Genomic DNA, 24,631 nt, shown 5'->3' on the forward strand with positions numbered 1-24,631 from the left:
GCATAAAAAAGAAGTAACCGTTTGAAAGACTCGCTGAAAAGTTAGATTTCACGAAAAGATAAATTTCGCGACTCGCTAGTCTTGCAAGACTTTCGGCACAAGACAAACGACGCGCGTATATGTAAATGTCGCGATTAAGTTTTTCAGGCGACGTTCATGAGTTGCCTTCGATTTATAAGTATGACATGCGAAAATGCTAGCGTAGAAAAACATCTTCGCGAATATAGTTACGCGCTACGTGTCCAGGACCGTGACTAGCAATTTCGCTGCCCGATGCAGGCAGCTCCGAGGTAGCGCTTCCCTCTCGTCTGATAAGCAACCTATAATTCGCGCATAAATAACACATAATAGTGTCACAAGAAGGAGAAAAATTTTCGCGAAGCTTCCAAAATCTGCGCGTACCAACATTTATTAAATACAGCTTATTTCATTCACGTTGCTGAAACCTTGTAAACTGCCATAATTTAATACCTCGCACTCTTTTCGCTCGTCTCGACGAAGATGTATTACAGCTCGCTCGCGCGGCCCGCGCGGCGAGATCACGCTGCAGATTTCTCCTTGGCAATCAGGATCGTATTCCGCCTCCCGCCACGCGTCTATCTCGGCCGAGGTAGCCTCGTTTCCGCCTCCTCTCTCGCCGCGCGTAATGCTATTATCTATCTCTTACTTGTTATGCCGCTAACGTTCGACCGGTAACAGAATCAGCGTTGCATTTAGGGTACGTCCAGATCGGTCAACGCCTTTAAACGTGCGTCCGAGAACACTCTCGGAATGATTAATGCGGACGAACGATCGAATTCGATCGTCGCGTAAGAAATCGAGAAATTGGGTGGGAAGTATCGTCGCTCATTCTCAAAAAGGATAACGTATTCACATACCACAAATCATCTATCATACAAGAATATTGTACGGGGAGAATTTTATGGTAAAAATTACTGAAATTACTGAAATTTTATAAACAAAAGATACATCTTGAACATTTTGTAGTAATTCATTATCTTTTTGTTTCATATGTGCTGTTTATATTTCAGGAACTGAAATATGCTATTAAAACATATTTGTTATATTTGTATCGAAATTTACTACGTTCCTTAACAACATAAACCTTGCTGTCAGTCTATTTATGGACTACTAAGCATAGTAAAATTGAAAAGAGTTTATATGAAACAAACTACAATATTCTCTTCGTGCAAAGATGCGAAAAAATTGACTGTGTGGTATATATTGTGCAAAAATATATATATATTCCATCATATATGTTTCATTATTTTATGCGGTGAGGTCGGTGAAATAATTATGATGTAAAAGACAACGATAGATGGTGGTTTCGTGAATAACGAAAATAAAAGGTGATATGCATTTCTTAACGATACCACCGCCTTTGATCCTTCATCTATATTCATCGCCACCTCGTTATGCTGCTCATGTTTCGGATCGGAGAATCAATGTTGCATTCATAAAGATGAGTCTTCGTCTCTCGGACGTGCATTTACAAGCGTTCAATAGATAATGTTTGAATTTCATGTTCGCTATGAATCAAAATCGATAACGTTTAAAACGCTTCTAACGGCGCGAATTAATTAACCTTCCTGAGGTTATCCGTTTGATACTCCCAACTTCGCAATTCTAATGACAGATTTTTTATAAATTTGTCAATTTTTATAGATTAAAATTTTAAATTTCGACGTGAGAACGCTTTTGAAATTTAGGCGAATCACAGCGAAGCGCTTCCTACGAATCGAGTCTTACGTCTAGTGGCGAATGACAGATTACGATCTATTTAGATTCGGAATGTCGAAATTCTCAGTTTATTTGCAGTTTATTCGAGACATTTTGTCTCGTATTGAAAATTTGCACCGGCAGCTCTCGTTCAAGTATCGTCCGTGGAAGAGTCAACTCCGAATTCGGCGCTGAGAGCGAGACCGCAATTTTTCAACTAGAAAAATCTTCACGGTATCTTATGGATGCCATCGTGCCGCTTGTGTGCAGAGCCATGCGACCATAAAATTACCACCAGGCCCTGTGCGTCTCAACGAGAAAAAGCTCGGGCTTTTGCGAGGCGAGGGTTTTCGCTGTTCCGAGTGGTCGAATGTTATCGGCGCTCTCGCGTGTCACACGACCGTAAAAGCCGACTCGGCGGCGCTTTTGCAATTCGCGCTAACCACCGGCATCGGGCCCGAGCGGCCGTAACGTCCGCGCGCACTTAGCGAGCTTTTTGTCGTGCGGCGTTATCATCGTCCGATCGATCCGGCCGACGGAGCCGTGTCATACGCGACCCTTCGGAGCTCCGTTTGTCCACAGGTGAATTTCGGAGATGCGCGCATACACGCTCGCTTTGTGACGCGACAGATGCTCTATTTTGCGAATATTTACTGCGAAAGCTACTACAGACACTTTAAAAGGCGTTCAAATTGAGCTACTCAGGTATTTTATCTCCGTTCATTTCCAAGGTATGCAGTGGATGAAAGAGAAGTATTTGCACGTCTCGTCCTTTACGAAATGAATTTACACAAGAAGGGGAAGATATTGCTGCAAAGTTTCTATCGTATTGTTTTCATTAATTAGTAATTAAATAAGAAGGGTTGTCGCGGCAACTCTCGTCTTTGTACATACACAGCATACTTGGTAATACAGTGTCGCGAACTGGTATTTCTACATAAGCCAATAACAAACTTTAGGGAGTATATGTAACTTTGCACCGAGAAGAAATACTTGAACTTATTTGTGCCATATTAAGTTTATTTCGGTAAAACAAAATTTATTTCTGTGAGTCAACTTTATATCTCATCAATAAATGTTCAAGTATTTCTTTCTTAGTGTAGAAGTAGTTTAGAATAAAATCTGCGTATACGGAATCTTGTTGCCGAAATTTTATCATGCCCAAATCGTCGACTCGAAGCGTGGAAAAATAATCTCAAAATAAACAAAGATCAGAGAAAGAGAGAGAAGGAAAGAGAAAGAGGTACTTAAAGAAACGATACTCGCTATAAAAGGCACTTAGGTACTGCTACTTAAAGATCCATTATTTCGACAGTGTAACGGTAGTAAAAAAGGAAATAGTATATGTTTTCGCATGAATCGTAGATGACACGCTATCGTATCAGGCACTACCTCCTTCGCGTTCTTAGTGCTGTACACGTTGGTGCCAGGTGCCATGACAGTGTGCTAGTTCGACTCGCGAAAATAATCCTGATGATGCCGTTTTCGTTCTAGCGCGAATCGTTATTTATTGAGTCGTCGATGCTGAATTTGCATTTCCTTCATCGAAGGACGCATAAAGTAACGACACGACTTGTATGCAGTGGTGGACTCACGATTTCGAGAGACCGTACTACCAACATTCTCAATTATACGAGATACGAAAGTCGTTAGATATCAATGAGAAAGCTAGAATGAAAGGGAAGAAAGAGAGAGAGAGAGAGAGAGCCTCCTCGAAATAAGGAATCTCACGGTTTCACGAGTCGAAAACTGTATCCTGTATTGGTGAAAGAATCGGTGAGAGACAGAGCGTATAAAAAACGTCCGACGCCAATTCAGAGTGAAGAAGAAACGCGCGAATTTACCGTTGCTCATATATTTTTGTCGAGTTAATCTCATCCGCGGCGTCGGTCTCGTAAATAAAAAGTCATTACTGAGGAGAGAAAGAGAGAGAAAGAGAGACGATCTTGCAACTGCGTGCGGATCGCGACGATCGATCGTGCGAGTCGTAAAACTCTCCTTCTCTCTTGGGCGACGTAAACGGCCCTCGTGCGACACGCGCTCGCGAAATAAATTCCGCGCGCGAAATTACGGCGGTATATATACTTCGCGGGCGGCGTTAAACCGCGCTTCTGTTTCGTTCCGTTTAATTCGCTTAAGCGAGACAAGTCGCGCCGCAGCATGGCGAAGCGAGGCGAGCGGAGCGGAGCCGCGCGATCGCTTTATCGCCTCGCACGTTCGCGACGTGCCCTGACCATCCTTATATCTCCAAGACAAAGTGTACGGTATCGGGAATGCACGGCGACGCGCGCGAGCATGCGGTAGCATGGTCGCGGCATTAATAATTCATATCCGCGCGGAGTGGAAGGGTTAGGCTTCGGGCGTTATAAATATTTAGATCGTCACGGAGATCGCGCGCGCGCTCGGGGAACCGAACGGAGCCAAAGAGGTAGAGAAAACTGAAAGGAAGGCACAACGAGATAAGAGATACGTGGACCAGAGTCAAGAGAGCTTTAGGATTATTTCAGGGGGAACTCGATAGACGCGCGCGCAACGTGCAACGACATAAATATACAACTTGTCCCAGATCTGGCGAAAGCCATCTTTCATCTATGAGTTCTTTGAGCAATTTCAGTTTGATATGTGTCTTCCAGTAGGAATTTTCGCAGAAGACTACCGCGTGTCACGAGCTATCAGTCTTGCATATTTCATTTTGATCATTTAGAAGGACGTTCCGAATTCTTGTTAGGGTTACGATGAAAATCTAGTGAATTTCTAAATTTGCACGTATCGCACATTTTCCAGTGACCTCAGCGTGGTTAGCGATAACTTAAACACTCGTCCATCTATCTTCCTGTTAATTTTCATAAACAGACCTTATATGGTTACTCGAATAAATCAGCATAGCGATAAATGCAATAATTGATGTAATTATTTTCTTGATACACACAAAAAATAATGGAATACAATCTCATTGGGGTAATTATCGGCAGTTACAAACTGGTTTAATTTTTTTTCAGCGGTATTTATATAGAGATCAGCAGATATTTACACGGAAATCTATCATTTATAACGATTTTTCTATTTTTGCAAAAGTCGCTTTCGCGTGGACAATTATTTCGCGTTCTCTCGGCTTGCTTTTTGCACTGCGCCGCTGATCTGCAACTTTGTGATTATGAGTGCCGCTGCCGGCTATCTGATTATCTCCGATCATTTCCTTAATTATACAGCGAAGCGAAGCGATCAGGTGTTGATCAGATTGTTCCATCATAAATAGTGATAGTGAATAACGATAATAAAAAATAGTGGACAAAACAGGTTACACAGAATCTTCAAGAATCAACAGCAAGTTTGAACGATCTCAATCTTTTTTCTGCTTCTTCCCATCAAGTGCATGACGAAATATTGATCTCTATGTTTCTGCCAAAACTTATTCTAATATTTTTCTTTTATTTTATCGACAACAAAATACAAATTTTTTCGCAATAGATATGAGATACAATAAGTGGCCGAATTTAGTAAATCATGTTCTCTTAATTTATATAAATTCCCTTAGTTTGCATTTATTGAGCGAAATTATATCTCCATACATCTGACTACAAACACATTCTCGTGACATATTTTCGCACGAAAGTCTCATGATTCGCTCGACAATATAGTAAAGAGTATAATCAGGTGGCATTGGTTATGGTAAAAGTGCCAGCGCTAATATCAAAGTCTAACTGCAAAGTGTTACGTGTAAGGTTATACTTTGACCCAAGTGTGTTACCGGGAAATCCCATTAATCATATAATAATAAGTTTGTAGAAATGACGCGTGTAACGCCACGTCCTAGATGACTGAGTTTCTAAAGCCCCCGTTAAGACCGATCAACATATTGTACGTTGCGCGGTGATAACTGTAACGCGTCGTTGATTGATTTGCTTATATCGACTCGATAATGAAGTCGTCGAGTCAATTACCGGCTTAATATTCGGATCGGGAACGAGCGGGAGTGAATTTCAAGTGTCTCGCGGAGAGACAGAAATAACGCTGAAAACATTTTCCTCGGCAACGACCGAGGCGGTGGAACGCTGAACGTTACAGCTTACAACTCCTCCGAGGCCTTTTCCACAACTTACGTAAGAAGAAAATGCTCGTATGAAATACGCGTGAGTGCGTTTGCGCAATAGCGCAATAGCGTATACTGTGAGATTTATTCTTTGAATCGGGTTTCTTTCTCCTGGAACACATCGCTAATTTAAATAGCGTGTCATCCTCGTCGATTTATTTTTCGTGAAAGTGCATCTTCCTTTGTATCCTTTGACGTTTTATTCTCCCGTCCCTCGATAAATTGCTGTCCTGACGCGACCTTTCTTATTTCCCAACCTCGCAACCTTGACCCAGGCTTCCTCTCACGACAATCGATCAATCAAATCGCAGACCACCCGTACCATGATATTGATTAATTGCGCAATCTCGATAAAATGATAATTAATTACTTGCTATTATTAACTCGCTTCGGGAGGCACTAACCGTGTAGCCTTTAAATTCGTCGCTATCGTCCATGTCTCGCTTCTTCATGTTAGGACACTCGGTACGTTGTTACTCATAAATTAACTCAGCTGATCGCTCTGAATCATCCGACATTAGTCAGCAACACCAGTTAACCGCGAATACATATATTTTTGCATTAACGAAACGCTATTTCCTTTACGTGACTCTAATATTATATACGCGTATTAAGGTTCGTCTACAATACGCAGAGTAAGCTTAGCGCAAGTTGGAGTAAGAAATAAAAAGAATTTATTTCACTCACGTCTGTACGCTGGCTCTCTTACACTGGAAGTATTTCTCTTACTTACGAGAAATACCTTCGGTGTAAGGGAACCAGAATACAGGCGTAAGTCTGAAATAAATTCCTCTTTATTTCTTATTCCAACTTGCGTCAAGCTTACTCCACGTATTGCAGATGAGCTTTTATATATTATACAGATTACAAGTATCGTGGAGAACTGTATCGCGATTTTGTCGTAATCGTATCGTTTGTAAGTTAAAAGCTATGTCGAAATTAATCCACTTTATAGCTCATAGAATTGAGTGTTCAATTGCGAAAATCAATTGTACCGCAAAATACTATTTTCTCAAGGTTTAAGAATTATAGATCTTGATTGCTATTGCATAATGTTCGTTGCCGAAGGATAATCCGTCAGTTATTACGTACCGTTGAAAAGTGTTTCCACCCATTAGGGGGGGAGGGAAGAGGGAAGAAGAGGAGCTTACGTCGCTAACATATTACGTCCATCGAGCAAGCATAAGATCGATCGAGGCGCGTCAGACGACGGTAAATTGAAGTTCAATACGGTCAGGATGAAATCACTCAACGAAATGTTCGCGTTTCCCGCGTCATAATTTGTGTCTTTTTGCCGCGCGTCTCATTTCCTCTTTCTCTGATCGATGCCTTGATCGTTTCGCCCTGATGGCGGTATTTTCCGAGCTTTACCTACATTCATTTTGTATAGAAAAGAATTCGCTAGAAGAAAATGATTTCGTCCGTATAGACGAAACTTTCTTATTCCGTCCAAGTACACGTGGTGCTACTGAATTGGCGGAAAGTGGGCACTCTCAGCGTTTTCGCTCGTTCAATTTCGAATGGATTTAGCGGGAGTGTCGTGAAGTCCATCACTTTTTACAATTTTTCAAATTGTAATATTCAATATTTTCGTAACAAGAGCATCTAATCCGCTGATACACTCACTCGCAGTTGAATCGAAGAATGATATCCCATCATTTGCTCGCATTTGTTTCTAAAGTTTTATGCGTAAACAGTATGTAAAATGTAAAGTTTTATGTTTCTCGGATAATTGTAAAATTGTTAGAACCTTTCGAGTTATAGAAGATATAACGCGGTAGTCAGCTTCCATCAGTTCTACAGCATTCTGTACATAATATTTTCTTCCTAATGGATAATCTGTAGTTGTGAATCATCGAGATATTTTTCTTTTCTCTGATTTCAGATATTCCATGGACTAAACCAGCGCGGAAGAAACACGAACAGGCCACGCAAACGGTACGGAAGTTTCGCGAAAGGTTCGGCAAAGAGCGCGTGCGGTAACGATGTAAAGGGAAGGAAGAAGTGTGATTTGTGATTGCGTAGCAGCGTTAACATTAGTGAGAGAAAGAAATCGTGTGCAAAATCGAGACAGCGATAGAGAGGAAAGGAGATACGGGGAAATAGAGATATATAGAGAGAAACGAACACAAAAGGAAGATAAGAAGCGGGAAAAAGGAAGAGACAAGAAAAGGAGAGGTGCGTTACGATCGATCGGAGTCGATCAAATTAGAGGGTTCCTGCTCGATCGTTTCCTCCGTGCGAGATTCGTCAGAATCGTTCGATTGCCTTCCACCTATTCCCGCCCTCCGACTCGATAGATCGCCTCGACGCAGCGGCTGACGTCTGCCTACTTTCTATCGTCCCGAAACGTATCCCGAGGTGCACCGCAGCTCGGTAAAATCTTCTTGAAACGAGTTTTACAGCCGATTCTCACGGCGAAACGAGACGAAACGAGCGTAATTACGCGAGAATAGCGCGCGCGATCTAACTCTCGTACGTTTTTTTTTCCTTCAGCCTCTTTCTTTGCTAGACTTTGGGAGGGAAGACTTTGGAAAACGGGAACGCGTGAGTACCGTTTAATCGCGCGGACGATCGTTTGAGGCGAAAGATCAGAAAGGGGGAGATTTTGTGTAAGTTTAAACGAGTTTGAGAGCGAAGTAGTGAAAGGATGAGAGAGATCGAATGAGTAAGTTTGAGGGAGGTTGTTCGGTAGAAGAGAGAGTCTCAGAGAACGATGATAGTGAGGTCGATTCGCGCAAGGAATCGTACGCATCGTGGAGGCGATCTATGCGATCGAGATTAGGAAACGGACGAAAGCCCGATGACAGCGAGAGCTATTTGAACTTACAGTGCCGGGGATCTTTCGCGGCGTTTCGGAGGCACGGAGGAGGATTGTGCAACGAGCTCGCGAAATAGCTAAGATATCGGCCCGCGAAGGAGAGAAAAGACGATTCGGCGGGAAGAAAAATACGGAACATCCCGTCCGTCTGTCGCGCTGTTTATCCTGGGAATCGAGCTGAGCGCGGGCGCCTCAATACACTACCGCTATCCGTGCGATTGCCTCGAGGACGGGTGAACGTATTCCGGAAAGGATCGGGCGGAGCGAAGGAAAACAACGTGCGCAGGGATACGAGAAAAGGATATGTACCGAGAGCCGAACAGTTCGTCGGGCAGCGGCGCCTCTACTAAGGGCGACGAAGTCGAGCTTGTCAGTAGATTCCTGGCGCCGCTCTGCGCCAGGGACGAGGCAGCCAGGAACATTGCCCTGGCCGCGGCCAGGACCACCGTCGAAGGATGGCTGGGTGGTGTCGGCAGTCCGAATCATTGGGAGGACGCCGGCGAGATCGAGGACAGCAAGAACGCTGCCGGAAAATTCTCGGCTCAGGACGGAAGGTGAGTGTCCCTGTTAATTTGTCGGTTGGATAAATGAATTACATGGATCGCGATCACGCGGAAGAAAAAATTACACGTGACTGAATGGGGACCAGAGGAAAAATTCGCTGATAAGAAATAATATCTCCGTTGTGATCGGAAACACTCGAACATTCTGAACATTCAGCTGCATTAAAATTCGGTTGTGATAACTGATTGACTGAGCAGAAACCTCCTAGTAAAATCTTTCCGTTTCTACAAGCGAGTTTTTCATCTGTTCCTCAAAGTAACAGAAAATTCAGTTACATTGACAAAGTTGTTTTTTCCGTGCATAGATCGAATTCGGTGACTTTGAAAGTAATACGGATATTATATTGTCACCGTACATCTCGTGTGTGCCTTCATGTAGTTACCACATATTTAGGGATTCGACCGCTATGTAACAATTAATTGGATCATCCTGTTATTTGCTTTGTTTAATAAATACCGGCATGTCACCTGAGAGCGCGATATTATAATATTGTACCGTTTGTTGAATAACTTTGTTTACTGGCATCAATTATTCGAACCATTAATTAATGATTAATCAATTAACGATTATCAAATAACAAATGATGTGTGCGGTCTGCCGTGTAATAAATACTTCCTAAAATAATCTGGCATCGTATCATAATTCTGATCGAGCAGACATATTTAATCGGTGCAAATATTTCATTCCGCGAGCTCTTTCTCCCTCTCGGCAAATTATTGGTTCTGGATTTAATATCAGCATTCAGTCACGCAAACACGTAAAGCCCGACGCAAACGCGATACTTAAATAATCACGAGCGGCTCATTAAAATGTGCACGTTATGGGGATTAATAATAAACGCGAGAGGGAAATTATACTCGTTTAAGCGTAACTGCAAAAACGAAATGTCGCGGATCCGTTAAGTTTTTTCTGAAAATTCAGATAATTCGAACCAGATTCACAATCCATTCCTCGCAGGCGATTTTATTTTTTATACGATTTTATCTTTTATCCCGGGAAAGAATCGATAATAGATAATGATTATGTAATTATAGAAAGACCAGGCATTAAAAATTGAGATAATTATAAATAATTGCATTGAATGAGCCGCGAGTAAAAAAGATATTCCGGTTCAAATGTAACACGGTTTATGGAAAATCAAGATAGCAATAGCGATTTTGCGGAAGTAAACAGCGACTGAGAAATCATTTCACAAGTGCCGTTTGTACTGCATTTAGCATAACTTGCCTCGGGATTATTTGATTCCAGCGCGATTAATCAACGGTTTAGCTCACCAGAGCTATTCTACAAACATTTCAACCGTTACAACTCCGGACATATCAATCTCGAGTTCTCACTTTAATAATGTATAACCTTTCCTGATTAGAGCAAAATCTCTTATTTCACTTGTACATTTACAATTTTATCTGACGAAAATATGGAAGCTAGACACACATGTCCGATCTCTAATCAATTCGTATTTGGCTAAAGATACGACATGAACGTCGAACGCTCGCCCACGAGGTCGTCCCCGAGGAGCGTTCAACACCAGCTGCTGCTGCAAGATTCGTTCCGAACGGAAGGTTTCTTCCCGCAGAGTGTGAACGACGGCTCAACCTTCCTCGAGGAGAACAATCCGGAATGCTCGGAAAGATACCCGGCCGACTCATTCGACTGCGTGGACGGTCGTCTCGGCAACGAGATACGAAGGTACACCGGCGACGGCGTCGAGAGCTGCAGGTCCGGCCACTCGACGTCCTCGGACGAGGGTGGTAAGGGCTTCAAGATCGAACAGCCGACGCAACAGCAGCAGCAAGGCAGGTGCCTGCGATTCAAGGATGGTTCGGAGCCACGCTTCGGCTCAGAACCACGCTTCGACTCCAGTTGCGAGAACGAGCGCAAGTACTATCCCGGTTCGTCGTCGAGCGATCGGTCGAGCGACGACTGTTGCCCCGGCAGAACAAAGAGCAGCTACGCGAAGGTGAAGGGCGCCAAGCAGAAGCAACTGGAAGATGACGAGCTTGACGCAGACACGAGGGTGTACGGCAAGAGTCCCAAGTTCGACGACAACTTGAGCGGCTTCGGGCACCCGCGCGGTGAAGCTACCTCCGCATTCGACTGTCGGAACCTGAATCGTCGATCTAAGATTGCCGGCAGTGGCGGTGGCGACATGTTGACGCACGAGCGTCGGTACTACGACGGGGGCGCCGACGACGACGTGTCCTTCAACGAAAGCGAGGCGGCGAGCGCGCGTCGCAGCGACGGAGTCGTCTTCAACACGTTGGATGGCTTCGAGAACGAGAGCGTCGTCGAGCTCTATCGCCAGGATAACGCGCGAGATTCCGCGCGTATGAACCTGGACGTGAATCTGGAGGACGAAGCGATCTACGCGCGCGGCGACGACGACAACGCGGAGGATTCTCGCCGGCCGCGATCCGAGCAGGACTACCTGCGCAAGAACGACGAGCGGAAGTTCAGCGCCGGGCAGATCAAGAGGCCGCTTTCTCAGGACGACGACGTGTCCTCTAAGAGCGGCAGAGTGCTTGAGAGTCCGGAAGTGACACCCGGCGACGTCGGTAGGATGCTGAATCTGGGTAATGCTTTGGACGGGCCCAGACAGGCGCAGGCCAACAAATATCTCAGTTTGGTGACGCTGCACCTGCCAGTGATCCTCAGGCTCAGCGTCAACTGTCCTTTCCAGAACGTCAGGATCAAGTGCGCGGAGATCCTCGAGATGGTAAAGGTAAGCAAAAATTGATTTGTTTCAGAGCGTTTACGGTTTAAATGCCGAATTAAAGTTCCGAACAAAGTATTCTTCATATTCTGTTCACTTAAAATCAATCGGCGAAAATGTTTTCGACTGAATGGAAAATAATGGGAATATTTCACTGACTTTCAATGGAAATTTAACATTTAGCCAACTTGCACCAAATTAAAAATTACTAAATCCAACTTTCTACATTTGCAAAGTGCATCGATAATGAGGTTGTCACTATTAACCAATCCTTTCAGTGGGATTCTACTGATTGCAGTGCTATACTCATAAATGAACCATCATTTAAAAGTATAGCATTTTAATGAAGAATACACTTACGATTATATTTTAGAGAATAATCAATTTATATTTATGTCAATTTACATTTATGTCAGTCGATCGCTTATTTTAAGGATCTGGGCTTAACACTTTGCTTTATATGATATTCTCTTATTTTGAATAATTTTATTTTGAATAATTCTTTTTAACTTGAAAGAAATAAGCGCTTTTCGCTTTTCCTTAACTTTTCACAAGTCGTATTTATTTTGCCGATCTCGTAGTAGCTATCATTAATTCTTGACTGCTCGAATTAACTTGTCGCTTGTCGCAATGGAGGAACCGTACGTTAATTGCTAAGGTAATCAGTCAATCGATCCATTCGCTCGCTCGAAACACGGATCTCGTTTTTGCCTCGTGCAAATCCTGTCAATTTCTCGCAAACACGACGAACTCGTCTCGAGAGGAAATCGCAAATAAAAATCACTTGTCGTCGCCGCGGTGTTGTCCGTGGTTATCTGCGTGCAGGCTTCGAGAATAATTAAATATTGCTCTGTGAGTCAGAACACACGAGACATTCCGACGGAAAAAGACTCTCGCGAAACGACCGATGCGAGATAACGGATAGCCTAGATGCGGCGGTCGCGGTTTCGCTCGCAAAGTCGCGGGGGAACATTCGCCAGACGTCCGTTAATACGCTCACGAGGTTTGCACTCTCGAGTACTCTCGGCCGAAATTCTTTCGCGTCGGTCCCCGCGCGGAGGTTTGCACCCGACCAACGGGCGTTCCTCGTTTCTCGTATCCGCGTGCTCCTCGTGGTTTATTAGACGACGCGAGGCGAAGCCGAAGACGTTGCCGGGGCGCGCGTTACACACAGTCGGCAAACACAAAGGAAGGAACAAGCACACTAACGCGTACGTATGTACAGGGTATTCTAGAACTTGCTGCACCTGCTCTCAGTTCTGCGAGACAAATCACCTATTGACCTGAAGGCACTTTTGCAATTTCTATGGTGAACACGAGCGGTCGTCAAGGCGGTCGTTGCGTAGCTCCGAAGGCGATTGCCACGCATTGCCCAAGTTGTTTTGAGATCAAACAGTGAGATTGCGTTACTTCCTTTCACTCACCATCCATGATTCGTGCAACTTTCCCGAATATTAATGTCTGCTCAAACTCGAAAGAGGGGGGGGGGGGGGATGTAACCGAAGGAAGGCTGCGACCCTGCAAAATGTTGCGGTTTTCGGAGCAGTCGCAATTCTCCTCGGGCTGTAAGTATCTGCGCCTCGAGAGGAAGTGCAATAATTCTGAGATACGCTGTACATTCCGCGGCGGAATTGAGATTGTCCAGAATATTTCAAGCTTTATCTTTCCAGCTTTGCGGCAATTTATCCGAGTCCTTCGCGGAGAGTAACTGCCGAGCGCGATTCTTACGGCGCTGTGACTTTGTATCCTCGCTCTTAATGCACCGCCGTAACTCTGCTCTAATAAATAAACCACCGCGAGACTCGCATTACAAAGTCTCGCAGTAGCTATTCGTGCATTTCGAGCGACCGGGGTAGTAGCTGCTGATTAACCTGCTCAACGGCGAGAGATTTCTTCTTTCGAGGGAAGGGACCTCTCGCTTCTTCATAATTCGTTCCTCCACATTGCTTTAATTAATCTCGGGATCCGTCTTGAAAAGTTTCCGAACGGACTACTTTGAGAGACGGTCATTAATCACGGGGAAAATGATATCTTCCGCGGCGCGGACGTTTTAACTCGTAAGTAGTAGAACGAGTGCGTGTGGGAACGGTCCGGCGAAGGATGTGCTTATGCATAAAAGATAAACGGGATAGTGGTAACCTAGGTTATATTAATGGAGTTGTTTTGACTGGCTATTTTGGGGACGCGTTTGAACTGCGGCCTAAAAATATCCCGTCAGCTAGTAGTTCTCGCGGTTTAAGCCGCCGGGGCCGTTCACGGAGGTAGTTCCCTCTGAATTCTACGACGGTCATTAATCTTATTACGGCGCTAGTCAATCTTTCCGAAAGAGCGCGGCGAATCGAACTAATCAGCCAACGCCATTGAGAGGAATACTTGACGATGTATAATCACGCGCCGCGCCAATGTCAAGGAACGATCGGTCGCTGTGAATGCACTGTAAATACTCGAGCCGAAACGAAAATAGAGGCGATCGAAACGGTGTAAAATCGAAGAGTAAAAAATGTTTCCGGCCGACAGAGCCTCATATTATTTTAACGTCACTCCTTTCCTTGGTCTTCACGCTTGCAAGGGCGCAAAGCAATACACTCGGATCTCGTTCGTCAGGCAGAATGACAGAAGACCGTAAAAATAATCGGATATCTTTGACTTTGCGGGATCAGAGTCGCATGCATTTCCCTTGCTTTAATTTCGAAAACTATATATTTATTTTTTCTTTTATTACGTCATATCGTGATCGATTCGTGGAGTTAGTTTGCAAGAGGACAACTAATACATTCTCCCTTGATGAATTTCATTCCAATAGTCCTGTGTATGCGATATTAATCAATTTCACGAATGCACAAGCTACATTTGACGGAAAAAGCGAAACGGATGAATGTACGGATGGATTACACGCGAATTTAAAAACGTGATGGATATTTCAGCCGTATTAATAGACGACTCAGCGGAAAAATGTACACCAAACGTGCGCGCGCGCGCGCATGTACGTAGATGTGAATAGAATCCATCGTTTCGGCGACGGTTATGCTCACCGATATTGTCACACTCGAGGCCGATCGATACGACTTGTGTGTAAAGCTTGTACATAGTGTAGAACGGTTTTCAGGCACGAAGTCGGCGGGAAGCCAGGAAGGAGACTTTACACGTAAAATACAATGTGTCGTATTCCGACGTCGATAATGGCGTGCAATTTGCAAAATATCTCTAATTCTCTCATCGTCTCGTAATCGAACAAGAAAAGCAATCTATCTTGTTGACTAAAGTTCACATTCTGAGCTCTCTTTTATCACTGAAAGCACCTCTAAAAATGATTGGCTGTAAGCCACTTTTGAAGACGCTTTTAGCGATAAAAAGAGTTGAAAATATTGGCCATAAAGAATATAAATGACGACGTTTTCAAATGCAGGTGTTCGTGAATTGCAGTCACAAACCAACTGCTCAAGCGTTATATTTTTTGTTCACTTCTCTTGTTTCTTTTGTTATTTTATTTAAAAGTACACAACGCGAAAGTTACTGGAATAAATATCGCTTCTGAGTTGCTGTGCGGAAAGAAAAAAATAACTCGCCCAACGTGGGGCTCGAACCCACGACCCTGAGATTAAGAGTCTCATGCTCTACCGACTGAGCTAGCCGGGCTGTTGGTAGACTCAGATGAATTACATCAGTTCCGTAGTGGAGGTCAGAAATGATACAGCGAAGAATTTTGTTTTTGTTACAGGATAGAGGACTTCCAGTGCCGGTACCGGCCTTCGACGGACCTAGTGCCTTCGTCCCTGTCTCGGAGGTAAGTGGCTGTGCATGCGTTGATTGCTTTCATAAATTAGTACGCCAGATATGTAAGCGTACCAATAAACGTCAGTGGGAGCGGAGCAAAGTTTAAGTAATCATTCGTCTCCTTTCTACTGAAAGGAGATAAGAGATCGTGATTACAGTATGATCAGTCTTAATTACTATTTATGGAAACAATACCCTGCCGTGACTTTGCGGCTTTGATGGATTAACGTGCGCACGTTAAACAACCTTGTCATCGATGTGGCATTACGGTTATCTTACACAAAAATTTGCATTTTAAAGTCGGATACACAGAATAGGTATGTACCTTGAAGTAAATGAAAGCAGATAAGTTCGATAAATGCCGTGGATATCTCGAATATAACCAGTTGTCCTTTATGTGAAACGAGAGCTTTTGCATTTGCAGAATATTTATCGCTGCCTCGATTAATATTATAATGTGAGTCAGTTAAAAATATCCATTTATTAATAGCGATATTTATGCCGTAATTATATACGACGTGACTCTTTTTGTTTGGAGCAATTAACACAAAATATTAATATTGTCACTCTCGCTTCGTTCAGTTTTAAATAAGAGATTAATTTGAATAATCTGTGCGCCATACATATGAATTTCAACCCGATCAACGGTGCGTTAAAACGGATGCGTCGCTCCTCTTTTCCTTTTATTCTTTTTTTTTTTCTTCTTTTAGAGATCACGGCACGGATAGCTGAATTACTTTGCTCGCGATCGCCGTCGACAAAAAGTGGGACGTGAAAAACGAATCGGTTGACGCTGCTGCGAAATCTGGGCCATCGCATTGGCGCCAGTAGATTGGTTCTCGCTATACCGGGTGTCAACCGGTCCGCGCTTACTTGTCCCCCGATGACCTCTAATTTACTTTAATTAAGTGCAAGTACCGGCTCAGATATTTCTTTCGCCGCGTGTATTTGCTTGTGTTCGCATGGGTGGGTGCGCGTGGCACATGAAGGAAACTGTTTTACCAGTCGAGTAGTATATGTGTACACAAGTACAAATAAATTTCGTTCAAAATACTTTTATCTAAGGGAAGAAAATCTTACAAGTTTTCTCAGATGAAATCACAAGAGGATTGCAAGTAAATTTAATTCTTTTTTTTTAATTCATCTTTTTATATTTTTAATTACTTTTCTTAATCAGTTTTCTTAAAATTCTAGACATCAACATAAAATATTTTGATCTTGTCTGTTATTATTTTATTCTACGGAAGTTTGAAATTTTATGTCTTACCAATACTAGGTACAGAGAATATTGGTTGTAATGTCGTCCAGTAGATGGCGGTAATGATCGACTTATCGCATGATGTTAAAGTGCGTTGTAATTAATGCAGCTAATTAACGGCAAAATCGGCATGCAGGTTTACGCGAATAACGAATGAATATTCTGCATTGTCGTAGACCGCAGAGAGAATTTTCGTTTTCGACAATTTCCAGTGAGTCAAAGAATTAATTATCTAATTATCACATTAACGTCAAGTATTAACGTTATAAATTATTAATATCGTTGTCATGAATTTTAATGTACTTTGATACGGCATTCGAATCGCATCTCGCGCGAAAATCGCTGACGCAACGTGTCGCATACATTAACGAGAATCTCATTTTGTGCTGCAATTTATATTATTATGCGTTTATAAACGAGTTTATCGCGATTTCCGTACCAAAATAGGTCGCGCGATGTATTGATCTAATCATAGAATCGAATATTACTCTTGAGATGATAATGTGGAAAACCCCGAACGGGAATCGCGATTTTGGATCTTTTTTCATGATTTTATGGGCTTTAATCTAATAAATGTTATCTTTCTCAGCTTGCAGATAAGATTATAGTATGAGTCGATTATTGTACAGTAAAGTAAAGGTGAAATAAAAATGATGTTTGCTCGAATTATCGTGAAAACGTGCTCGCCGAGCTGCCCATGGTGATTATCCTCACGTGTCACATATTGCAGTGATCGGTACACTTTTTTGATGCGTCGGGAAAAAATGAAAATGTGCTGTCATTCATATATGCATTTGAATACGGTCCGGAAAATAGAGACATGATGTGTACGCAGAAAAGCGTGGAAGTTAAATTTCCACTGCGAAGCGTGAAAGTTAAATTTCCATTGAAGTATTTTGCACAAAAATCAATTCAATCAACTGGAAATATATATCTCGCCTGTCAAAATGGATAAAAATATTAATCTGTTGGATTTGAGACTAACGCAACAAACACGAATATGTGTTTCATAAGCCGTGTTCGAATTTTACCATCAATTCTTCTTCAATAGAGGAACTGTGCAGCGAAGTGCTCTAGTTTTTCACTTTTTTTTACAATTTATTATGAAGTGTATTGAGTGTATTTTTCACAGTTGTAGGTACATTTTTGCTGTAAATGACAGGTAAGTGAGCTAACAATCTTTTTCAAGTACATCGCACACGGTGGTTTCATCGAGGCGCATCGTTCATAATATTCGAAGATGATTAGAGGAGAGAGTAGAATTGTTTATTGCAGGCACGATGTTTTTAGTTATCGATATCACTTTTAATATATATTTTCGACTTATAAATGATTTAAGTCGCAATACTAGTCTGTGAATCTATCATATGTCTGTTTTTTATTCGCATAAATTCGTGAAAAAGATTCACTGACCAGTTCAATAAAACTTTTCATTTTTCACGAAGGGAATTTTACGTGAGGAAAATAAGTGCATGATCGATTCACGGACTAGTGTCGCGACTTTAAGACGTAACTGCGACCATGTTGCAACAATCCCAAAGAATCCCGTTTTGCATACATTAAAAGTTTCGCTATATAGTTACGCCTAATTGTAGGTATTATCGATAAAAAGTTCGATCGGCGTGATAAATTGCTTATTGATTTCTCTGTCATCTTTGCGTTATCCTCTGTGCTCTCCGTGTCGCCGTTTACAATGCGACTATCGATCATCGAGCTCTGATATCAACCGATGATGTATCGTCACTCGGCGATTTTTATCATTTTTCCAGATCTATCCGCGGAGTCTTACTCGTGTAAGTGACACGCGAGCCATTTCTCATGCGCGTAATACCGTGTTCGTGATATGCTCGGTATCCTTGAATGGAGGGGCGCGGGGATAAATATATCAGAAAAAATCGCACACACAGCGGTTTATGCAGACATGCGTAACTGCTTCTTATCGATGATGCAGGCGTAACTAGAACAGTTCTTTAAACTGTAAATGAGAACTTTGCGTTGCCCAAAGCGGATAATAAGAATATTTACATACGTCCTGCTATCTTATACGTAGTATAATCTTACATGGAGGAGATAAGTGTATCGCTATGATAGAAGCAGCGACTTCATATTCTAATACGAGTGGAAATAATATATTTTAACAGCAGACTTTTCCTCAGAGATACTTTCCTCTTTTCGTTCTTGCAAATTTGTTCCAGAGAGGTTGACACGCACATATGTGCTTCCTTCATCCACCGTGCGCCGTCACAAACAGTCGCGTTGCCGTTATCATTTTTATATATTTCCTGTTTTAAAGGGAGAACTTCGTGGCTCACGGATTATGTTTGTTGCAGTTCCATTTTTTTAGCATTCTATAAGAAGTTTTATTGTCCGGTCTCATCCGCCGGCACTTTTATCGGGTTATTCGAAAATATATCTTCTCTATAACTGTCTCATATCCGCGCCGGTCAATTTCCAAGGGATATTATCGAACGTTCTATTTTGCGGTGGTTCCCCAGGTATCTGAGCCGGCGAGAATGGCTCGGATAAACGAAGTTTCACTTTAAAACGGAGTAGCTGGGTGAATTCACTCGATGCAATTCGGCCAAGTATTTCGAAAATGAGTTCGTAGCGAGCCGAATTTTTGACGTCGGGTCGGCCGATTTTGCACGGTATTTCGCAGCGACGCGCCGACTTTTGCAACACGGATAAGTAACACGGGCGAGATACGCGAGGAAGAGCATGAGACGAGGGCGGACTTGAAGAGGGGAGAGGGCTTGGGAACTCGCGGGAATCGTGGCTGGGTCGATGGGTGTTGTTCTTGAGTCAAACGATTGCGAATAGCTCATAAGTGTTTCATATACAAGCTCCATATGAGAGCACGAGTGGAATCTTCTTTCATCTTGTTTTCCCATTTGATTTGTGTAATTTATATTTACGCAATCTCGCCGAAAATGCACTCATGATGATAGGCGACGTATGTCCCATATCTCTGCATTTCCTGCTTTCTGCTAGCAACGCGTGCAGTAATATTCCCTACGTTTTTGCTCAAAAATATTGCAGTTCCTATCTGTATTACTAGTCTCTGTTTTTATTGCAACTAATGAGACTTTCGATAAATTTAATTTATTCAAAAATATCGCATATATATAAATATATGATGTACAAAAAGGGATTTCCCTAGAAAGTATCTTATTGTATCATCATCGGGATTATCCGGGATTAAATCGGTATTTTATAACACGTTCTACCTTTTTTCTTTCTATTTCCGCAAATATTATTTTTTCCCTTTGTAGGTAACTATTAATTGCCTACTAGAGCGTAGGATGCAGCTCGCTTGGCTCAACCTTAAAGCCCATGGTAGTATCAGCCTTTTATCGTAAAGGGTATAGCGCGTTGCGCAGAGTTAATCGCGCTAAAGGTGTTAATTAGTGTCTGAATTGCGCTGATGCCGTTTCGATATCTTATCGTGTCGAGCGTATGTGAAGCGCGGGCGTATTCATTACCGAAGTCTCAAGACGTACAGATTTAATCAGCACATTTCTTCACTTTCATGAATTATTAATTACGAGAATATTAAGGATTAATGATAAGTACTGACAGTCGGAGTGCATCTCTTCATTTCAACGCTTAATCTCCCACTCGTGTTGTCGTAACGTTAATTGAAATGTAATTTTGTTCTCTCATGTGAAAGATATACTGATTAGAGACGCATAAAAACCGACCAATTTACCCATGACTCTTCTATATGTTCCTCTCGACGCTGCCCTCATCTATATATGATTATACGGGTCGTTGACATCACCTCGTCTTCTTTAATGCGCCAATTGTCGGTGCTTGCGTGCGTTTATCAATTCGACGTAATGGCTCCTATGAATAGAAGGTAGCAATTGCCTTAATTTCGCGGGCGACGTTTTGAAAGATACCACAGAAAAGGCCGAATGCGACGATGATTGCGACGCGACTGTCTTATCGTGCTCGCGAATTATGTTCCGTTTCTGTGCTCATTTAATACGGTGTGTTATCGCGGTTGCAGAAAACGGAGCTATTCTTTTTTCCATCCATGTGGCGTTTTCTTCACGCTATTTTCTCTCTTCTTCTCTATCCCTCGTTTCCTTGTCTTTTTATCCTTCTTTCTGTCTTCACTAGAGAGATCAAAGTGATCATTTGTTGTATGCGCTGTTTGAAATTGCAGCTGGTTTTGGCGTAGCGTGTACACGGAATCAGCATGTCATGTGCGCCGTCGTTTAATTATGTTACATTTAGTTACGAAACCAATAAACCGTCAAAGCAATTTCCATGGTAACGATGAAATGTCGCCGTGGAATTTGCATCTCCCCAACGAAGCTGCTACTCGCAACGACTGCGAATGATAAATCAAGCGCGAATTGCACGGCATTATAGTTTTCGTGGCGCCACGGCGGCGATAATTAGAAATTGCAACTCAATTTTTCGCTACTTTGGCTTTCGAGATTGTTTTCGTATTTCTCGCTAGTTTCGGTTTGTATTTCTTTCCCGAGACAAACAATTCATATACTCTTTAAAGTACATATTCTTCACTAAAACGCGTTATACTTACAACTAGTGGTTCAGTTAAAAATATAGCACCGCAATGAGTAAAATCTCGCTGAAATAAGCGGTTGATAGTAGCGACTGCTTCTATTATCGCTATTATTGCAGTTTGCAAACACAGTGATCTGAAATCTATGAGAGCCAATAATTTCATCGCCATAAGTACAAAAAGTTAGATTTGACACAGCGCGCAACGAATGTGTGTGCAGATTTTGCAATAAAATCTTACTTGTACTGTCACAAGTCACAAAATCAGTGAGATATTAAACAAGCGTGAATATTTGTCACTGAAAATCAGTGAATATTCACTGAAACGATCCTCTTACTAATTGAATCAAAAACATTTTTACTGATTCACTTTGAGAAGAGTTTAAGCAAAATAATACGTGCCTGTCGTGAAAAGGACCTGTATACTGACGAAGTTTGAAATATTCAACGACATTTATGCGTCGAGTGCGGCGCGTTGCGTGCGCTCTCTCTTTCTCTCTTTCACTCTCTTTCCTTCTCACAGAGCACACGCTTTGCAAGCTTTCTCTGGCTGGCAATTTTATTAAAAAATGCTGCCCGGGTGCAGCATGATTTATCAAAGGCGGAACGGTGTTAGTGCGCCGTGTAACGCAATTATGTACGCGCGTTTATCGGAACGTCGCGGCGCACGTAATGACTCTCGGCCCTCGCCTCTTCATTTTTCGCTGCCGACGATATCATTGACGCGAAATAGATGCACGCGGCGTGGAGATAACGCGAAAAAAGCCGGCGTCTGACGGTGGAATGGTGAGATTTTTCATGGAAATCTCTACCCATTTCACGCAGTTCACGCTCAGGTCAGAGGGAGGGAGGGAGGGAAGGGAGGGGGAAAAAGAGAGAGAGAAAGAGAGTGAGTGAGTCCCTTGCTTAAATAAATACTCTCCGCAACCGGAATATCTACGGTAATATTACCTCAGTAATACGTTCACAGAGAAGAGCCAGATTGAAAATGACCAGGACGTTTGATCGTCTTCTCGGCGAATGCCTTGGACACGGGGCTTCCCCTCTCGAGATATTAAAGAAATAAGTCGTCATACGATACTTCATTTGCACTTTAAGACCGGTCGCAATATCATCTAGAATTTTAATTTTCTTGGATTAAATTCTCTTCTTCTCTTTTTATACCATATATATTGCAGCCTAGATAGGTACAACGAGCCGCCAGTCGCGGATTATGTGGCCATTCATTAGCGACGAGCAATAAAAACGAGAATTTTCGGTATATACCTCGGGACTATGCCATTGGACGCAAATGGCGACTCGTAAAAAGAAATCTAATCTTTCCCGACGAGTACTGCGGGAGAGTAAATCGCGTCTCGCCTGCGATATAGTACAATATGATTACAGCGAGGGTCCAGGAGCCTTAATTTAAATACAATCGAGTCTCAATGTTATCGGCTATTGGATCGCGCTGCAAAGTATCGTGTATCTCGAGAGAAAGAAATACACTTACGTATATATTAAATCTCTCTTACATAAACCTTTATATAATATACTTATGTAAAAGAGAGTAAAGACTATTTTACACAGACTGGACGTAGGCGCGACGAGGCGCGCCTCACAGTTTATTGTTTCTACATGCTGCGTTACGGCGCACCGATTCTCCATAAATGGTGCGAAAGTTCTCATCGGGATATATGTAGCAAAAAAAAAAAAATAAATGCGTTGCACGACGAGATATAATCTAAATGGATTTACGAATATTAACGCGTTTACGTGTTTTTGATGTCCGATAGAAATATTATCAGGTATCGTTACATAGATTTTACCGGGCTTCAACCAAACAATTGATTCTATATCACACTTTTACATCTATTTAGGCATTTCCGGAATCGACATGGTAAATAATGAGCCGTGGATTGCGTGTACAATCTCCCATCGAACGATACTATCTTATCAACTCTTATCAATTATTTCTTGGCGTGAGGCCGCTATTGCGTTTCTCCGTAGATTACCGTCGTAAGAAAAAATGTCTTACGCAATCTTTCCACCGCGGTTTAATTGTTATGTCCGTGGGGTCGATAGAAATGTCGATACCGTCGACGGTAATGTACGGCATCGGTATCGATTTGAGATGGAAAACGGCTTTTACGTTTTCGTGCCCGACTGCTCCTCTTATAACTCCTCCGGCCCGGAGTAATTACGACTTGAGGAAAGCATTCTTTTAGCTCGCGATAGGTTAAACCGATCCGCATGAAATTGCCGAGCGACGGGAACGATTGAGGTGTATAAATCTGATGCTAGACTTGATTCTTTGAACGAGGAGGTTGTTGAGGTTGTGTTTTCGACGGGAGAATTTTATCCGAGAATCAGCTGGCACGCGTTACTTTCTCATTTGAAATAGTTGATAGGTGAAACCAATAACAAGATAACGATTCCAGCTTCAATCCTGTAGTTGAACCTCGTTTATCGAGGAGAGATCGAATGCAGGCGTTGATTGAAGGGATAACAATTAAAAATATTACCCGTCGGATTGTGAGTCACCAGAATGTCAGTAACCCTCTTCGTCGGGAGTAGAATTAGTTTCGACATTTCGACTGTTACTTTCTGCGGGTGGTCGGGTTAAAACACGAGTTCTCTATAGAATTCCATTGTTCGAGCTCTGATTTCCGATCTCCGTGACAAACACAGGCGTCGGTTTCGTCTTCATTGACGACTCGATTCACAACAGGCTTGGCGGATTGGCCGACGAAGTCGACACGCCTTCGACATTACGACATCCATCTAAGTTATCGTTGTGAAACGTGGCGGTTATCGTTTTAACGTGATTTGTTGGTTTAGCCGGTTGGCTTGTACGGTTTATCGCAGCGTCAGAAACTACGGACGTCGGTCATTAGTTTTTCAAAATAAGCGCGAATGTCGGATAAGGACAGATTTATACAATCCGTGATAAATTCTCCGGCACCGTTTCAAGCAGATTAAATTAGTATTCTCCGATATTCGTTTTGCATTATTCCACGCTACTTTCCTTCTTTTTTTTCCAGAAGAATGTCAGTCCGATATGCTTCTCCGTATTTCTCGTACGTCTCCTCATATTGGCATGACCATTAGTCGTTGCAGACATATTAATTTGCAAGAGAGGAATCGCATTTCAGCGTTTCACAGTGTTTCTCTTTT

The 24,631-nt window shown here is 42.6% G+C and overlaps 1 protein-coding gene and 1 non-coding gene across 2 annotated transcripts in view; one reads left to right on the top strand and one right to left on the bottom strand.

Moving 5' to 3' along the window:
• The window catches only part of LOC116850279, a 75,237-nt gene that overhangs the window by 15,067 nt on the left and 35,539 nt on the right, over nt 1-24,631 (top strand). Inside the window, exons 2-4 of the mRNA XM_032828353.1 lie at nt 7,695-9,184; nt 10,665-11,916; nt 15,626-15,691. Of these exons, the coding sequence (XP_032684244.1) occupies nt 8,934-9,184; nt 10,665-11,916; nt 15,626-15,691 (1,569 nt within the window). The 5' untranslated portion in view covers nt 7,695-8,933. The remainder of the gene's footprint in view (nt 1-7,694; nt 9,185-10,664; nt 11,917-15,625; nt 15,692-24,631) is intronic.
• On the bottom strand, nt 15,471-15,543 carry Trnak-cuu. The gene has a single exon. It is a non-coding gene; the product is annotated as a tRNA-Lys (tRNA).

Source organism: Odontomachus brunneus, unplaced genomic scaffold (genome assembly GCF_010583005.1).
Source record: "Odontomachus brunneus isolate Ranch 3 - 2012 unplaced genomic scaffold, Obru_v1 Obru_scaffold_140, whole genome shotgun sequence".
In the NCBI taxonomy this organism is placed as follows: domain Eukaryota; kingdom Metazoa; phylum Arthropoda; class Insecta; order Hymenoptera; family Formicidae; genus Odontomachus; species Odontomachus brunneus.